This window comes from Sesamum indicum, linkage group LG8 (assembly GCF_026168435.1).
Source record: "Sesamum indicum cultivar Baizhima isolate 11 linkage group LG8, ASM2616843v1, whole genome shotgun sequence".
Classification (NCBI taxonomy): Eukaryota; Viridiplantae; Streptophyta; class Magnoliopsida; order Lamiales; family Pedaliaceae; genus Sesamum; species Sesamum indicum.
Window position 1 is genome coordinate 17,438,907 of NC_142664.1, and position 15,018 is coordinate 17,453,924.

The following is a 15,018-nucleotide window of genomic DNA, read 5'->3' on the forward strand; positions in this document are numbered from 1 at the left end:
TTTGAATCCATAACTTTTTGATCGTAAGATTTCAAATGTTACAACTTGAACAAATTCTCATCTGCAAGACTTACTCAACTTTTGGGCCTTGAGAACTTTAAACATAACTGGGCCATATAATGAGGAAAGCCAGGCCCAACTATATTTCAAACTAGGACTATAGTCTTTGGGCTCGATCCGGGTTTCAATTGATTTTATTTTAATATCCCCTTGTAATTAATTGATGATTGCTTATATTTCTAAAGCATAATCCTTAAAGTACAAATCAAGAAATTAAAAATTCCCCGAATTTATTTAATTTATCAAAGAAATCAAAATGTACACCACCAAAATTAAAAAAAGGTGCACTAACCCTACCTATCTCCATTTTCTTTTAACTAGAAATTCTAATCCAAATAAAATTTGGCTAGATCTGAATTTTATGATAAGGGCGTACGTGCAATGTAATTGATGTTTAGTTCAAGAAAAATGATCAATTATATTATGATAAGTATATTATATTTACTATGTGATTGATATTTGATCAAACTTGATTTGGATAAAATAATTTATTTTTTAACTTCATCATTTGCCTTTACTTCCACCGGAAGGCAAACGGATTAAGGATGAGGCATCATCCTGGACAACCAAATTGGGAATCATCGGAGGTGGGCTGTCCCGATTAATGTTTTGGCTTCCGACAGTAGTGTACGAGATAAAGGGAGGAGGAGGAGGACCATAGTACTCCGCAAGACTGGGGTTTTTCATCAAAGGGTTTTGATCAGAAAGATGAGATCTTGATCTAGCAGTTGTGGTACTGATCACAAGTGAACCTTTCATGCTTGATGAGCTGCATTGTCTAGGCTGTGTTTGGTAGAACACCTTTGAGAGCACCAACTCTCCGTCTTTCTCTTCCTCGTTGTCGCCTAAGTGGTACTGGTGCATTACCCAGTTAGTCTTCTCGGGCTTCTTCTGCCGGCCGTAGTTTGTGTAGAGAACGAGTATCTTTTTGTGCCCTTTGATTCTCCCAGCTGCCGAAACAGGCCTGGTCTTGCCTGTTTTGTGCCATCGGGTTTCGCCGCCGTTGGCATCGCTGTGGACCTTTCTCCGTTTCCGGGTTCCCGTCGTGTACGCCTTTGAGGGCCTGTGGAAGAAATGCCGCACTTGGCCGTCTTTGCTCACTCCTACACATACATGAAAATCACCCCAATTCTGATACTTGAAATGATCAATTCATTGTGGACTTCTTCTCCACATTAAAATTCTCATTATCTGGGATTATAATTAGAACTAAACTGATTATACAGTAAACAATTAATTAAACGATAAGTTTGCAATGTTATTAATTTGATTTGACTAAACGTTCAACTTTTAATATTTGACTCTAATTAATGTGACCGGTACTATCATGGTCCCTTTATTGGAATTGTTGAATTTGGCATGATTAATTAGAAAGAGATAAAAAAAAAATCAATTAGGGCTATGTATATATAAAATATATATTAATTATAGCATAGTAGGCAAAATCATGTATATATATTGTTAACATACCAAGCAAGATTTAATATTAATAATGAAGATGCATATATAGATTTGAGTATTCATCAAGAAGTTGAATGCTTTGTTAAGAATATATAGTGGATGGATGCAAAGTGTATTTAACTTTGAGAAAAGAAATACCTGGAAGCTTCTCTGGGTGAGTGTAACAAATTCCATCTTCGCCTTCAATTGTGGGAATAAATTCATCAACTAGAGGGTGGAGTTTGCGGGTATCAGAGAGCACTTTTGCCTCTAGATGTTCAAGAATTTCTTGATCAGATGGATCGAACTTCACCCCAGCAGGTAGTCCCGGCAAATCTTGTACTCCACTCTAGTTAATAAATCAATTCAACCTTTGTGAGAAACGTAATTTTACTTTTTCTTTGACAAGCAACGACTACCTAACAAAAACTGCAAAACTTCCATATCTACTTTGATGCAAGCGTGTGTGTGTGTGAGAGAGAGAGAGAGTATATGCACCTGATGATCTTGATGATGTTTTATGGTGTGTCCGCATGAAGGGCAGACTATGGCCCTGAGTTGTTGATCAGTTCTTGAACTGACAACATTGTTATTAGCTGAGACAATTTGGAGGGCTGTTTCTATCATTATCATCGGACCATGTCATTTCTCTTACCTACGTACTGCTCTTCTGCCCATCCCAGATTGGGGTTTCTCTTCTGCACCCTCTCCCTCTCTCACATAAACACTCACAACCTAAAGAAAAACGAAGAAATTACACATAAAGATGTTCAACTGTTGTTAGTTATACGTGCAGCAGCGTAAATTTCCAAGAAATGGAGATGGAACAGAAGAGAGAAAACGGTACAAAAATTTTCGTGCTTATATTCTGGGGGAAGTAAATTAAGAATGAATATTGTGTTGAAGAAAGAATTATATATGTCCCTTGGAAGTCAAGTTTGGTTTTGTTCGTGTACACACACACACACACACATGTACCAGAAAGAACAAAGATGTCAAAATTATCTTAATTCATGTAATGAAAACAATCAAATGAGGACACAAGGAATTAAGGGGTTGAGTGGATATGGGGCAATACTGATTCCTTGGAGACGTTTTACCTCTTTTACCTAGGGCTTTAGCTGCAGTGTCAACCTGGAGTGTCTCTAAAGCTGCTTCTCTCTACTGCAAACTATATGTACGTACCAACAACTAATGTGAAAGTAACAGTGAAATGGTCGATTATTATACGTACCTATTTTTATCCGACAGCGTACGCAGACTTGTTCTTGCAAGCAAGGTATATCCAACGACTCACAATTAGACACATTAACACCAACTTCATTATCTTCGATCGCCCTACTCGAGTGCCTAGTTGAAATCTATCTTAGAAGTCGCCTACATATGTACTCAACTACCCAGTTACTATCATATACTCCACATCCGTTTTGCTTTGATTTTTGAGAAATTTTCAGGGATCCATCCATATGAGATTTGACGTCAACTTTTTGTTGTTTCAAAAATTATATTTATTTATTTTTGTATAATGAATAAAATAACATTAGTCAAATTTAACTAAATTTGTTAATATTAATAAAATAAATAAATAAAAATATATATTTAATCCCAATTTACTTATTGTTAATTTATTTTAGACAAAACGAATCTTTTCTAACCAAACTACCCTGATAAGGATGAAAATACATCTTCTTACATGTATTAACGTCTAAAAATTTATAAGAATAGTTTGATTAGGATGTTTTTTTTTTAATTTTAAATAAATCAGTAACAAATCAATTAGGAATGATTATCCCTTGGTTTTTAGTAGATATAAAAGGTGGAGAGAAGCTTTTTAATTAGGAGGTTTTGACAATTTTGTTGAGAGGTTAAAGATGTTTGATCACATCAAAATAACTGCGACAATAAGTGTAATTTCTTAGACTTTTTGTTTTTCTTTCTTGAATATTATTTGTGTTTGAAGGATTGAAAAATCTATGGAGGCACATAACAATTCATTATTTCAAAGTATATAAATTTTTATCAACAATTTCATGACAAGACGACAAAGACAATACCTATAAGTTAAGTATTATATAAATAGACAAATACCCAGGTACGTATATAGAATCTATCAAGACAAGAGTTGTGTTAAGTGAATTCTCAACCTTATCATTAACGCATTTACAGGCTTTAAGAGCGCAGAATTTTAGATTTGACGATAATGAATGAACCAAAACTAGTAATAAAGTTAATTGGATAAAGGGATGGGATGGGATTGGTTGGTAAAAATTTGAAAATCATTAAACACTAATGTTGATTAAAACCAATAATTGAAGTAATCATGATATGTATTAGTTGATGGGTGATGGAGCGACAGTTGCTGTATAGCAAATAAGAGATAAAATGGTGATGAACTCTCTCTCCGCCAATCACACTCATTAATATACTAAATCTTGCACGTGCCTCTCAATTTCATGCCTCTTCCTACATTAGAAAAGCTTAGTGAAGAAGCTTTTGAATTAGAGGAGGGGGGCAACTGCAAATCTGATAGTGGTGTACACAAGTCGAGCTCAACCCTTTGTCATGAGCTCGAACTCGACGAGCTCTTACAGTTCGAGCTATATTTTATTTTATTATTATTATTAGATTAAATCACAGGAATCATCAAATTTATACATAAATTTATAAGTAATAATATTGAATATACCAAAATACAGTATGATAGTTTAATTTATTGTTATAAATATGAACTACTCATTAGTTTATTATTAATATAATTAATAAAATATACCAAAAATTTTCATATTGAATAATTTAAAATTGTAGAAAAGTATTTATTATCTGGAATAATGTAATTGCAGTACATAAAAATATTTTATAATTGAAATTAATATAATGTTTATAAATGTTAGTATTACATTGATGTAACTATCATCTTATATTGTTGGACAACATGGGTTAATCGGGCCATCAAAATTCAGATCAAACCGTTAAATATGATCAAACTTATAGAAAAATACACTTGATAAAGTTTTAGACTTATTGGATAGCGCATGACAAGATATCGTACTCGAAATATAAGAGTAATCACTCAAGACGGTATATTATTGAATCAGACCATGTGATTTTAAATTATACCATCTGATATGATCTAATGGACACAATCTTATATATATTTGAATTTGGTATGAATCGAGTGCTCGGATTTTAAGATATCGTAATTGTTGATTAAATTTTTTGATCTCATTATATATATATATAATAAAATAATAATTAAAATTGTTCAACCATCATTATTATAGCGGGGCATGTCCTTCATGGATGGGGTACAATCAAAGAAAGCCAGAACATCAAACCTATTTATTCTCTAGTGGGGATTATTATCATTATTTTTAGATTAATTCATAGAAATCACTAAATTTCGACATAATTTATAAGTAATAAAATGGATTGCATCACGCATAGCATGTATCTTGATACAAATATAAAACTCAGAAACAAATAAAAAAATCATAAGTGAATTACTTGTCAATTTAAAAAAAAAAAAGAATAACACAATACAAATATATATATATTAAAATATATCATAAAGTTTATATGTGTCATATTAAATATAAAAAATATTTTAATTTACTAAGTTGTTGATTAAATTTGTATTTGTATAAAGATTAAATGTATAAATAAAAATATCATAATTTATTATTATCCAAAATAAAATGTATAGTATTGATTAATAATTATAATATATGGTTAATTTTGAATATAAAATTAATAAACTATTGAATATGAAATTAAATATATAAATTGTTTAAAAAAAATATATATATAAAAAATAAAAATAAATTAGAAAAAGCTCGCGAGCCTCATGAAAAGAGAGAATTGAGCTCGAGTTCGACTCGTCTGCCACCCCGTATACTGTGCTTTTTCAACTTGAAAGCACAAAAATAGATTCAGAAAATCTAAAGCAGGAAACTAAAAATTGATTGATAGCACACAATACTAGAGGCAAATTGAAATATATTGTATAGTACTTTTACCATTAAAGTCATCAAATGCATCATTCCAACAACCAAAGTTAAAAAATGCTTAGATGAAAAGAATTCACCTCATTGATATATGCAACAAAAGAGTCACTGCCAACAAACAGTGAAAATTTAAGTGGCACACATAAACAAAAGGAATTGACGCCAAAATACTTTCAAACTCTGTGGTGGAAAACTCGACTCGCTTCATTTACAACCAGCGTAGACCAAGAATTGCTCATCCCTCCTCGTTTCAGCTTTTTACCGGTGCAAACGACCTCATGTAGGGACGAGGCTACAAGAAAATCGAGGGAGTTGCTGAAGACGACGAGCCAAGTCTCCTGGGTTCTAATTCATCATGGCGATATATAATTCAATAATTCAAAACTTGTGTAACCCTTTAGGCTACACTTCCCTGATCGGACGCATCTTCATAGTAGTAAGGCGTCATTTTGCCATCTTTCCCAGCGTTTTTGGTCTGGTTTCTAGCGCTTATTTCTTGCAACATCTTCACCACCCGTCTCATAGACGGGCGGTTGATGGGAAGCGGGCTGGTACAGAGGAGGCCTACATTCAAGACTCTGCATATTTCATCCTTGAAACAAGAATCGAGCTTTGGATCGATTACATGGTCTATGCCCTTCTGATCCAGTGTACCACACACCCATTTCACCAAATCTTTCTCTCCAAGCTCAGGATCAACAGGAAGCTTCCCTGTGACCAGTTCAAGAATAACCACACCGAAACTGTAAATATCACTCTTTTCGTTCACCCGAAGCGTGTAGGCGTATTCTGCAATGCAAATGGGTGGTGAGAATGGTAATGATGATTGAGAAAGAAAGCGATGAATTCTACTGTAGTAGCAAGTAGTGGATTATTGGCAAAGAATCCAATAATGTAATAATCACCGTGCTCATCGATATCTCATAATTTTTTGATAGAATTTGGTGGTAGTTTTTACAGCCACGATAAAGAATGTGTTATGATTCCTAATCATTTTTCACCCTACCAGCTTTCAGTGTGACTTTTATGGCACCTAAAATTGCACTGAAATGCAGTAATAGTGAAACTAATAATTTGCTATAGACAAACATGTCCTAAAAGGGCCCAAGAATGATGTCCCAACACAAAATTCAACATGTCCTTCAAGCCGAATAAGTCACTTGTAAGAAAACCAGGCAGCGTGCTTGAATCATCTCATGAAAGCAAATATGATTAGCAAATGAGGTAGGAACAGATTCAGACTCACTAACCTGGTGCAATGTAGCCACAAGAACCTGCAATTACGGACATGGACTTGGTTCCCTTCCCATCTGCATCAACCACCTTTGCTACACCAAAATCTGCAACTCGAGCTCCATAATCCGCGTCCAATAGTATGTTGTTCGACTTCACGTCTCTGTGAACGATTGGAGGAACACAGTCGTGATGCAAATAGGAGAGCCCCTCAGCAGCGTCCATGGCTATCTTGAACCGTATCAACCAATCTAATAAACCACTTTTCGTGCTGTGAAGCAAATCACCAAGACTACCATTAGGCATGTACTCATAAACCAAAAGCTTGCTGTCCCTTGTGGTGCAGCAACACCATAACTTTACGATATTCTTGTGCCTGATCTTCCCCAAGGTCTCAACCTCAGCATCAAAACCATCGTCTTGATAATTGCACTTCTCTAAATCACTGCTCTCATCGGCTAATTTTGATTTCCCCCAAAGCTTTTTCACAGCAACAACCTCGCCATTGCTCAGAACCACCTTGTAAACCTTACCAGATGCCCCGCTGCCAATCACGTTATCCTCATCAAGAGCGTCCAATATCTCAGCCTCGCTGAATCCCAGTTTATGAAACGACATTAACGTCCATTTTGATCGATCAAGAGTCTGTTTAACCTCCCTGAATTTCCTGTACTTCATGTAGAACCAAACAACACCAGCTATGAGTACAAATCCAGCAAGCACAAAAATTGATTTCAAGAACCAAACATAGCCCCCATTCTTGCTGCCTTTTCCATCACATAAACCCTCAATATCCCCACAGAGTCCTGGATTTCCCAGAAAGCTGTCTTTGTACATCCCTTTTGCATACAGAGGCGGAATATCACCGGCGAGGTGGTTATACGACAAGTTGAGCCGATTAAGCTTCAAGTTCTGCAATCCAGCAGGAATTTTACCAGAAAATCGATTTCCTGATAAATCAAGATAATTGAGAACAGCTAACTCCCCAATTTCACCCGGAATTTCCCCTGAAAACTCGTTATTTGCCAAATTCAGCTCGTTTAGCTTCTTCCAAGAATGAATCCCAGGTGGAACTCCACCAGAAAATGCATTGCTATGAAGATCAAGCTTTACTAACTGCCCAAGATTCACCATACTACCCGGTAAAGAACCCGAAAACTTATTATCATTACCTGAAAACTCCATTAAACTATCCAGAAATCCTATCTCCTCCGGCAGAACACCGGAAAAGTTGTTCTCTGACAAAATCAACTGAGATAAATTTGAGGCCCCGGCAATAGTTTTTGCAATTCCACCAGAAAATGAATTGCCAATCAGCTCAAGTAACGACACGTGGGGAAGACCCCAAAATCCCGCCGGCACCTCACCGGAAAAGCTGTTGTGCCCTAACCTCACGCGCAATAAGCTGCGGCATTCGCCTAGGGTAGCCGGAATTTCCCCGGAAAACGAATTTTCGATCATTAACATCTCCTCGAGAACCCCATTAAAACACAAATTTTCCGGAATTTGACCCGAAAAGTTATTAGTTGAAACATCAATCCACTGCAACGGCGAGTTTCTGCCAAGATTGGGAGGTAAAATTCCCGTCAACCGATTCCGGAACAGCCTTAACTCGTACAAATTCGGCGAATGACCAATGCCAGACGGTAATTCACCTTGTAAATTATTCTCATAGAGATTAAGTGACTCGAGCGGCAACTCACACAGCTCAACGGGGACTGGCCCTGTCAACTCGTTCATCGACGCATCGAGCCGCCTCAGCGATGTCATGTTCAACCACCCATTGCTAGGCAGCTCACCTGTCAACGAGTTATTATACAGCTCCAACTGAACCGCCGCCGTCAACCCAGTGAGCGAACCAGGGATTGTGCCTATTAACGAGTTGTACGCCAGGTCCAAATCGATGAGTCTGCGGAGCCGACCCAAGGAGTCTGGGATTTCACCCACTAAGTTCGTCTCAGTCAGCCACAAGACCTCAAGATTGGTAAGATTCCCCAGTTCCGGCGGAATCCGACTCGGAGAAAACGGGTTGTAAGAGAGATTCAACTGCTTTAGCGTCGATACGTTCCCGAGAAATGCCGGGATTGTCCCGTCCAGCAAATTCTCCACTAACGAGAGCACCTCAAGTTTCTGGAACGTTCCGAACCTTGTCGGAATATCTCCAGAGAAGTTGTTCCCGGTTAAATCAAGGTACTTTAGGTTGGGGAGATCAGCTAGGCTGCCGGGGAGAACACCGGTTAAGTAGTTCTGTGCTAAATCAAGGTGCTCCAACTCCTGACACATGGTTAGATCATCTTCCGGGAGAGTGGAGTTGATGAAGTTGTCATACAAGGAAATGAAGGATAAGTGTTTAAGGCGACAGAGAATGGAGGGAAAGGAACCGGAGAGGTTGGAGCTGGAGAGGTCGAGCGAGATGACGGAGCCAGTGGAGGAGTCACAAACGACGCCGTTCCACTTGCATGGCGTGTCATCGCGAGGATCCCAGTCGGAGAGCACAGCATTCGGGTCGTCGAAGCCAAGCTTGGCTCGCTGGAGGTAAAATCCTTCTTTGTTCAGGGAGAGAACAAGGGACGGGGAGAGGAAAACGAGGAGCATTAAGAAGTAAAGACGGCGGCGGAAGTTGCAGAACTCCCGGCGGTGAGGCATTTTTCCGGTGGCGGCTGATGGTTGCTTAGGTTCCGGGGAACAGAAGTTGGAAGTAAGAAATTGATCAGTGGACTAAGACATGTTCTGGTCTGAGAGAAATTTGAAAATTTGGGTTCATTTATATGAAAATGAATGAAGAAATAGATAGGTGAATTGGATCAAGTGTGAGCTTGAAGTTGCAACAACATAAGTAAATTAGATACGGTAATAAGCATGACAGAAAAAGAAAAGACACAGGGGAAGTTCTTGATTTTTGTCATGACTGCCATAACTGGTATGAATATGATGGACGATTCTACTGCTCTCTCTCTCTGCTATCATTTTTCCTGTTTTTGGTGTCAGATCTCAGAATATTTACTGCCTAGCAGCATAATTTTTACTTGTACCATGATAATAGTGGTGTTACTATGATGCTGCTGCCCAAATCTAAAGGGGGCTGTTCAAAATTAGATTATCTCCAAAATTTCAGAAAGGCCTAACAATTAATCAAGACAATGTATTGTTTATATGATCAGATTTGTTGGTTGTTTCCTAACTCCAATTGGGGTCTAAATAAAAAAAAAAAAAATCCAATAGGGATATTTTCAATACCATAATGATTGGATTGAGGTATTTTGCGACTTAGAGCTGATTCGAATGGTGGGCTTGCGCTTATAAGGATCTCGCAAGCAATCTTGTGTAATAAAATGAATGCTCCTATGTCAAGTTACTTAAAAGCATTTGCGTATTTACCCCCACATCAATTCAGAATTAGTACAAGAGAAATTTTAATCTAAATTAAATTTGACTGAACCTGAATTAATTATATAACAAATACAATATAATTGATACAAAATTTAGAAATATTGATCAATCACATTATAATTATGATACTTTTTTTTTATTTGGTTCAATCAAATTTATTTTAAATAAAAAAAATTATGTTAGTGAAAAATCGAAACATAGACAGTGCCATCGAGGTTAAAATTCAGGAGCCCACATCATTTAAAATTAGATTAGTAGTTTGACATGAGGTGTAGGAATTTTATGAAGAGAGGTAGCTAATAATAGTGGTAACAGACATGGGATGGATGGGTAATCTCTTGGCAGGACAGAAATTTTATTGCATCGGTCCGCCTTGTTACAACTTCAAAACCGCGCCCGACAAGTATATTGAAGAAGCAGCTGCGGGTTTCTGACATTACATTGTTTTGCTAAACTTTTTAATTTCGATATATTGAATGATGGTTGTGACCAAAAACAGACACATTTCCCAAACTATTGGAACACACAAACTTCACATTCTTAATTTCCTAATCAAACAATTAAACATCACATCTACTTACTTTACCAATTCAGCATGGGGTTTCCAATTTAATATAGATTTTTATGTTTGAAAGTTGAAATGAAATTGTATACTGTAGTCATAATTATCGAAAATTAAAACTCTACCATTTTTTTTAGAGAAAATTCCTATTTTTACACTCGTCTCAATTTGGGAGATTTATCAGAAATGTTTAACCCTAATGAATAATGCCAAATTTTAGTAGGATGGTAACACAATGTATATATATTTAATGACGTAGAAAATAAAATGAATTTTATAATAAATCATCGATTCCAGATTCATTATAAGAAAATTGTGGTGAACACATGAGGCGATGGAAACAACGGGAGGTTGGAGCAGTGAAATCTGCCAAAATACTCCTTTTCTTCAATAATTTTATATTTACTTCACCAGTATATGTTATATTTTATGAAAGAAAAAAATGCAATTTGTCTCATTTTAAGCGAAATGTACAAATACCTCCCTATAAAAATAAAATAATAATTTATCCTCATATATTATAAAAATAGAGCAAAACACCCCCTTATACCCATGAGTGCATTACACGAGCCCTGCGCCGGCCACCGCCCTCCCCAGCCCCTCCTTGCCGTCCACCCAAATCTGCCCCCTTATCCTTCTTGCACCAAAATTGGCCCCTTCCCCCTCCTCCCCAACCAACTGCCGCCGCTCCCCTCTTTCCCGTCGGCACCATCTTCCCTTCTCCCTTTCTATATATGCATATATATATATATATATATATATATATATTTAAATATATATATTATTATATAAGTATATATACTTCTAGATATATTTATATATGTATATATTTAAACTTAATTATACATTTTTTAAATTATTATTTAGTTAAATTTAAATTATCGATTCATAGTCCATTGATCTATTAATTAAATTTGAACTTTAAATTGAAATCAAGATCCAACGGTATTTAAATAAAAATATAAATATCATATTAAATTTTAAAAATAAAAAGAACGTGTGTAATTCACAAAATGAGTCAGGGGCATTTTATTTTATTTTTTATAACACATGGGATAAATTGTTGCTTTATTTTTTATTGGGAGGTAAATTGCATTTAGCCCTTTCTAAATGCAAATTCAGGTCAAATGTAGTACCAATTTTAAAACTAATAAACAGTTACGATATTGCAATATAAAATAATAAACTAAATTAAAAAATCATACATTTATATTTTTTATATTAAAGAAGATGAGCTACTTTTTCTAAATGAAAACTACTTTATTATTATTATTATTATTATTATTAAAAAACTATATTATGTAGGGGTTGGTGAAAAGAGTTGGGTGGTGGGGAAGGTTTTCATTTTGAGGGTATCTGATGTTATAATTATACTGCTCCCATGCATGCATCAGGTTTCGGACATACATATATATATATATATATATATAGGTAATTAAGATGTGGTAATTATAATGTAGTTTACACATGTTGTTGTATATATATATATAGATGTGAGTGTGAGTGTGAGTGTGAGTGTGAGTGAGGGTTGTGGATGGGGAGTGCTGGGAAATGAACCGCCAAAATCATTGGTTGTGAGATGGATGGGGTAAATGGTAATTAATTGAACAAGGCATTCACCCCTTTGCTTTCCTTACACTCATTTATCATTCCATCTCACAATTATTTCTTACCGCACTCCAACAACTAAATTAATATTTCTAAACCAATATTTCTTTTATATTGTATAACTGCCAATCATCGAAATTGATCTTCTTTGATTGACAACTCTTAAAAGCGTGATTTGGGTCCATCCAAAAAGGAATAAAGCAGTTAACATTCTAGCTAATTCATATTATGTAATTGTATTCTGATATATCCTAATTAATCACATTTAATTAATTTATTTTTTTCAGAAAAAAATATATATAAATATTGCTGGTGTGGGTGTGTATGAATTGGGAGGAAGTCTAGGGTGGAACTCGGGCACTGAGATCTTTGTGGGACCCTTCTTTTCTCCACCGCCACGTCATCACATGATTTTAGTCCGATTCAACATAAACTGGCAAGAAAAGGAAAATGATCTCATCCGTACCAGGATTTTTTAAGAGACTGTCCATTTTAGTATTATTTTTGCCCCAACATATTTAATTTCAGAATTTCAATTGAATTCCATACATTAATGCTGATACCATCGCATTCAAATCCACCTTTTATGACTCTGAAAACCAATAGAGAAATATACTAATAAAAAATAGAATACTTTACAACTTTCTAACACATCAAATTGGTGTTAGTAAAATTATTAAGAACGTAAAAATATTTAGTTATTTAGAGGGTTTAAACCTAATACAATAGTATAAATAAAATAAATTTTTTTTGCTTCCTAAAATGATTCTAAGCATTGTTAAATTAATTAAAAATGTCATGGAATATTAAATTACATAACAAATATAATATATTTATTATATAATTTAATTAAAATTGATTGAGATTAAAACATTTCGGTTTTGTTTGGATTTGTATTTTTGTATTTGTCAAGATAAAATAAAACACTCTTGATATTTATTTTTGTGTTTTTTACATTTTATCTGCATGTTTTTCTGTTTTTCAACTTTCTATATATAATATATATATATACATAATATAAAACAGATATGATTTGACAATAAATAGTTTTTTTTTCTTCCAAAAATACAACATTAAATATAAAAAAATTATATATAAAAATATATGATTTGACAATGAATAGTGATTTTTGTCTCCAAAATCCCAACATCATACCTACACCACTTATTTTAATATATTTTAAATAACCCTAAAATACAAATCCAAACATATCATATATTTTCAACACACTTTTACTTATCTCTATTTTTCAAAACACAAAACAAAAGGATTAAAACCAAAATCCAAATACATACAGTGTTGATTTTTAACTTGAAAATAAGGTGGGCCCGGATAAGTCCAGTCCTCTGGTTGCTTTTCACGCGTTTAAAATCATGACTTACAAATTATTGTTGGTGAAGACTCGAAAGCCGTCAACACTGTTACTTTTTATTAAATTAGAGGGTTAGGATTATTTTAATTACATTTCAGAATACTCTTTATTTCAAATTATTGTACTGCAAAATCTAATTTTAATTTTTATTATTGTTTGGTGGCTGAGAGGTGTTGGGAGATGGAGAGAAGGTTGAAATGATAGTCACGTGGAAAAGTGATGAGGAAGAATCAAGGTTGGGAGTGGGAGTGGACCCCATATATGATACATACATCCATCTTTACCTAATATCTCTGTTTTATTTATAACCAAAGCACCCCTCATTAGCCCAATAATCATGCCCCTAATTAACTAAAATTGGTTCACCAATTCCCTATATATACTCTTCAAGAACATACTCCTACTTCTAACCTTTTTTAATATTATCATTTCAACAACATTACATTTCCCTTCATTTTTAATGGATTAGTTCAACAAAAACATATATATTTTTTACTTTTTTTAATGCTTGATTTAGCAATCATGCTTAGTTTTGAACGTATTGATGGGGTTGCGATGATCATCGACACTTGATCAATATTTCAATCACTTTTTTTGACTGAGCTAAATAATTAAATAAATTTAGCTCGATCAAAATTACATGAACAATTTGATGATCTGAAAATGTAGTTTGTAATATATTGTAATTATTGACTTATATTTGTTTTGAAATTAGTAACATACTTAGCTATAAAATATAATTTTGATTATAATTAAAACGAATCATATGTTAGATATTAACATACGTAATAGGATATTGAGTATTTATATGATGTAATTAATTATTTCTATAAAACAAAAATGCCATAATAATAAGAGTATTTATATGATGTAATTAATTATTTCTATAAAACAAAAATGCCATAATAATAAGAGTCTTTATTGATTTGTATGGACTTTGTGATTAATGAAAATATAAAACCACAATGGGCTGACTATTGGGCCAACAGAATTGGAGTTGAAAACAACAGGGGTCTGGTGGGCCTGTATATTGCCCGATCACTGCCGAAAATGTTTCAAGAACACGGACTACCATTACGTTTTATTCCCTCAAAATATCTTTAAGTGCATTTCTTTTTCTTTCTTTTTTTAATAAATTAGTTATAATCACGTCATAAATTTTAATTAATAATTGATATATGTTAATCATCGACGTCAAATAATTATTATTATAATAAGCCAGCAACAACTATTAAAAATTTAAAATAAACTAATACTGTAATCTTTTAATTACGAGATCTCAACTACACCAATTAAATTAGATATCATTGATATCTGACGTACAATTAGTGTTACATGATAAAAATGTC

The 15,018-nt window shown here is 34.3% G+C and overlaps 2 protein-coding genes across 2 annotated transcripts; both read right to left on the bottom strand.

Moving 5' to 3' along the window:
- LOC105167882 (NAC domain-containing protein 10) lies at window positions 1-2,514 on the bottom strand. The gene is given in 4 exon segments (XM_011087733.3): window positions 1-1,163; window positions 1,660-1,849; window positions 1,999-2,121; window positions 2,123-2,514. Coding segments are annotated over 4 exon segments (936 nt in total). The 5' UTR covers window positions 2,147-2,514; the 3' UTR covers window positions 1-564.
- A 2,965-nt stretch (window positions 2,515-5,479) lies between these two features.
- On the bottom strand, window positions 5,480-9,770 carry LOC105167883 (uncharacterized). The gene is made up of 2 exons (XM_011087734.3): window positions 6,755-9,770; window positions 5,480-6,293 (listed from the first exon to the last, which is right to left on the bottom strand). The coding sequence occupies exons 1-2, from the start codon at window positions 9,381-9,383 to the stop codon at window positions 5,902-5,904; spliced, it is 3,021 nt and encodes a 1,006-aa protein (XP_011086036.2). The 5' UTR covers window positions 9,384-9,770; the 3' UTR covers window positions 5,480-5,901.
- Window positions 9,771-15,018: the final 5,248 nt, after the last annotated feature.

Bases quoted from the DNA above. Each gene is read 5' to 3' on its own strand.
- LOC105167883 (XM_011087734.3), bottom strand. From the start codon at position 9,383: ATGCCTCACCGCCGGGAGTTCTGCAACTTCCGCCGCCGTCTTTACTTC. The intron at 6,294-6,754 runs GTTAGTGAGTCT...TTTGCATTGCAG, and splicing joins TTGTGGCTACATTGCACCAG to AATACGCCTACACGCTTCGG.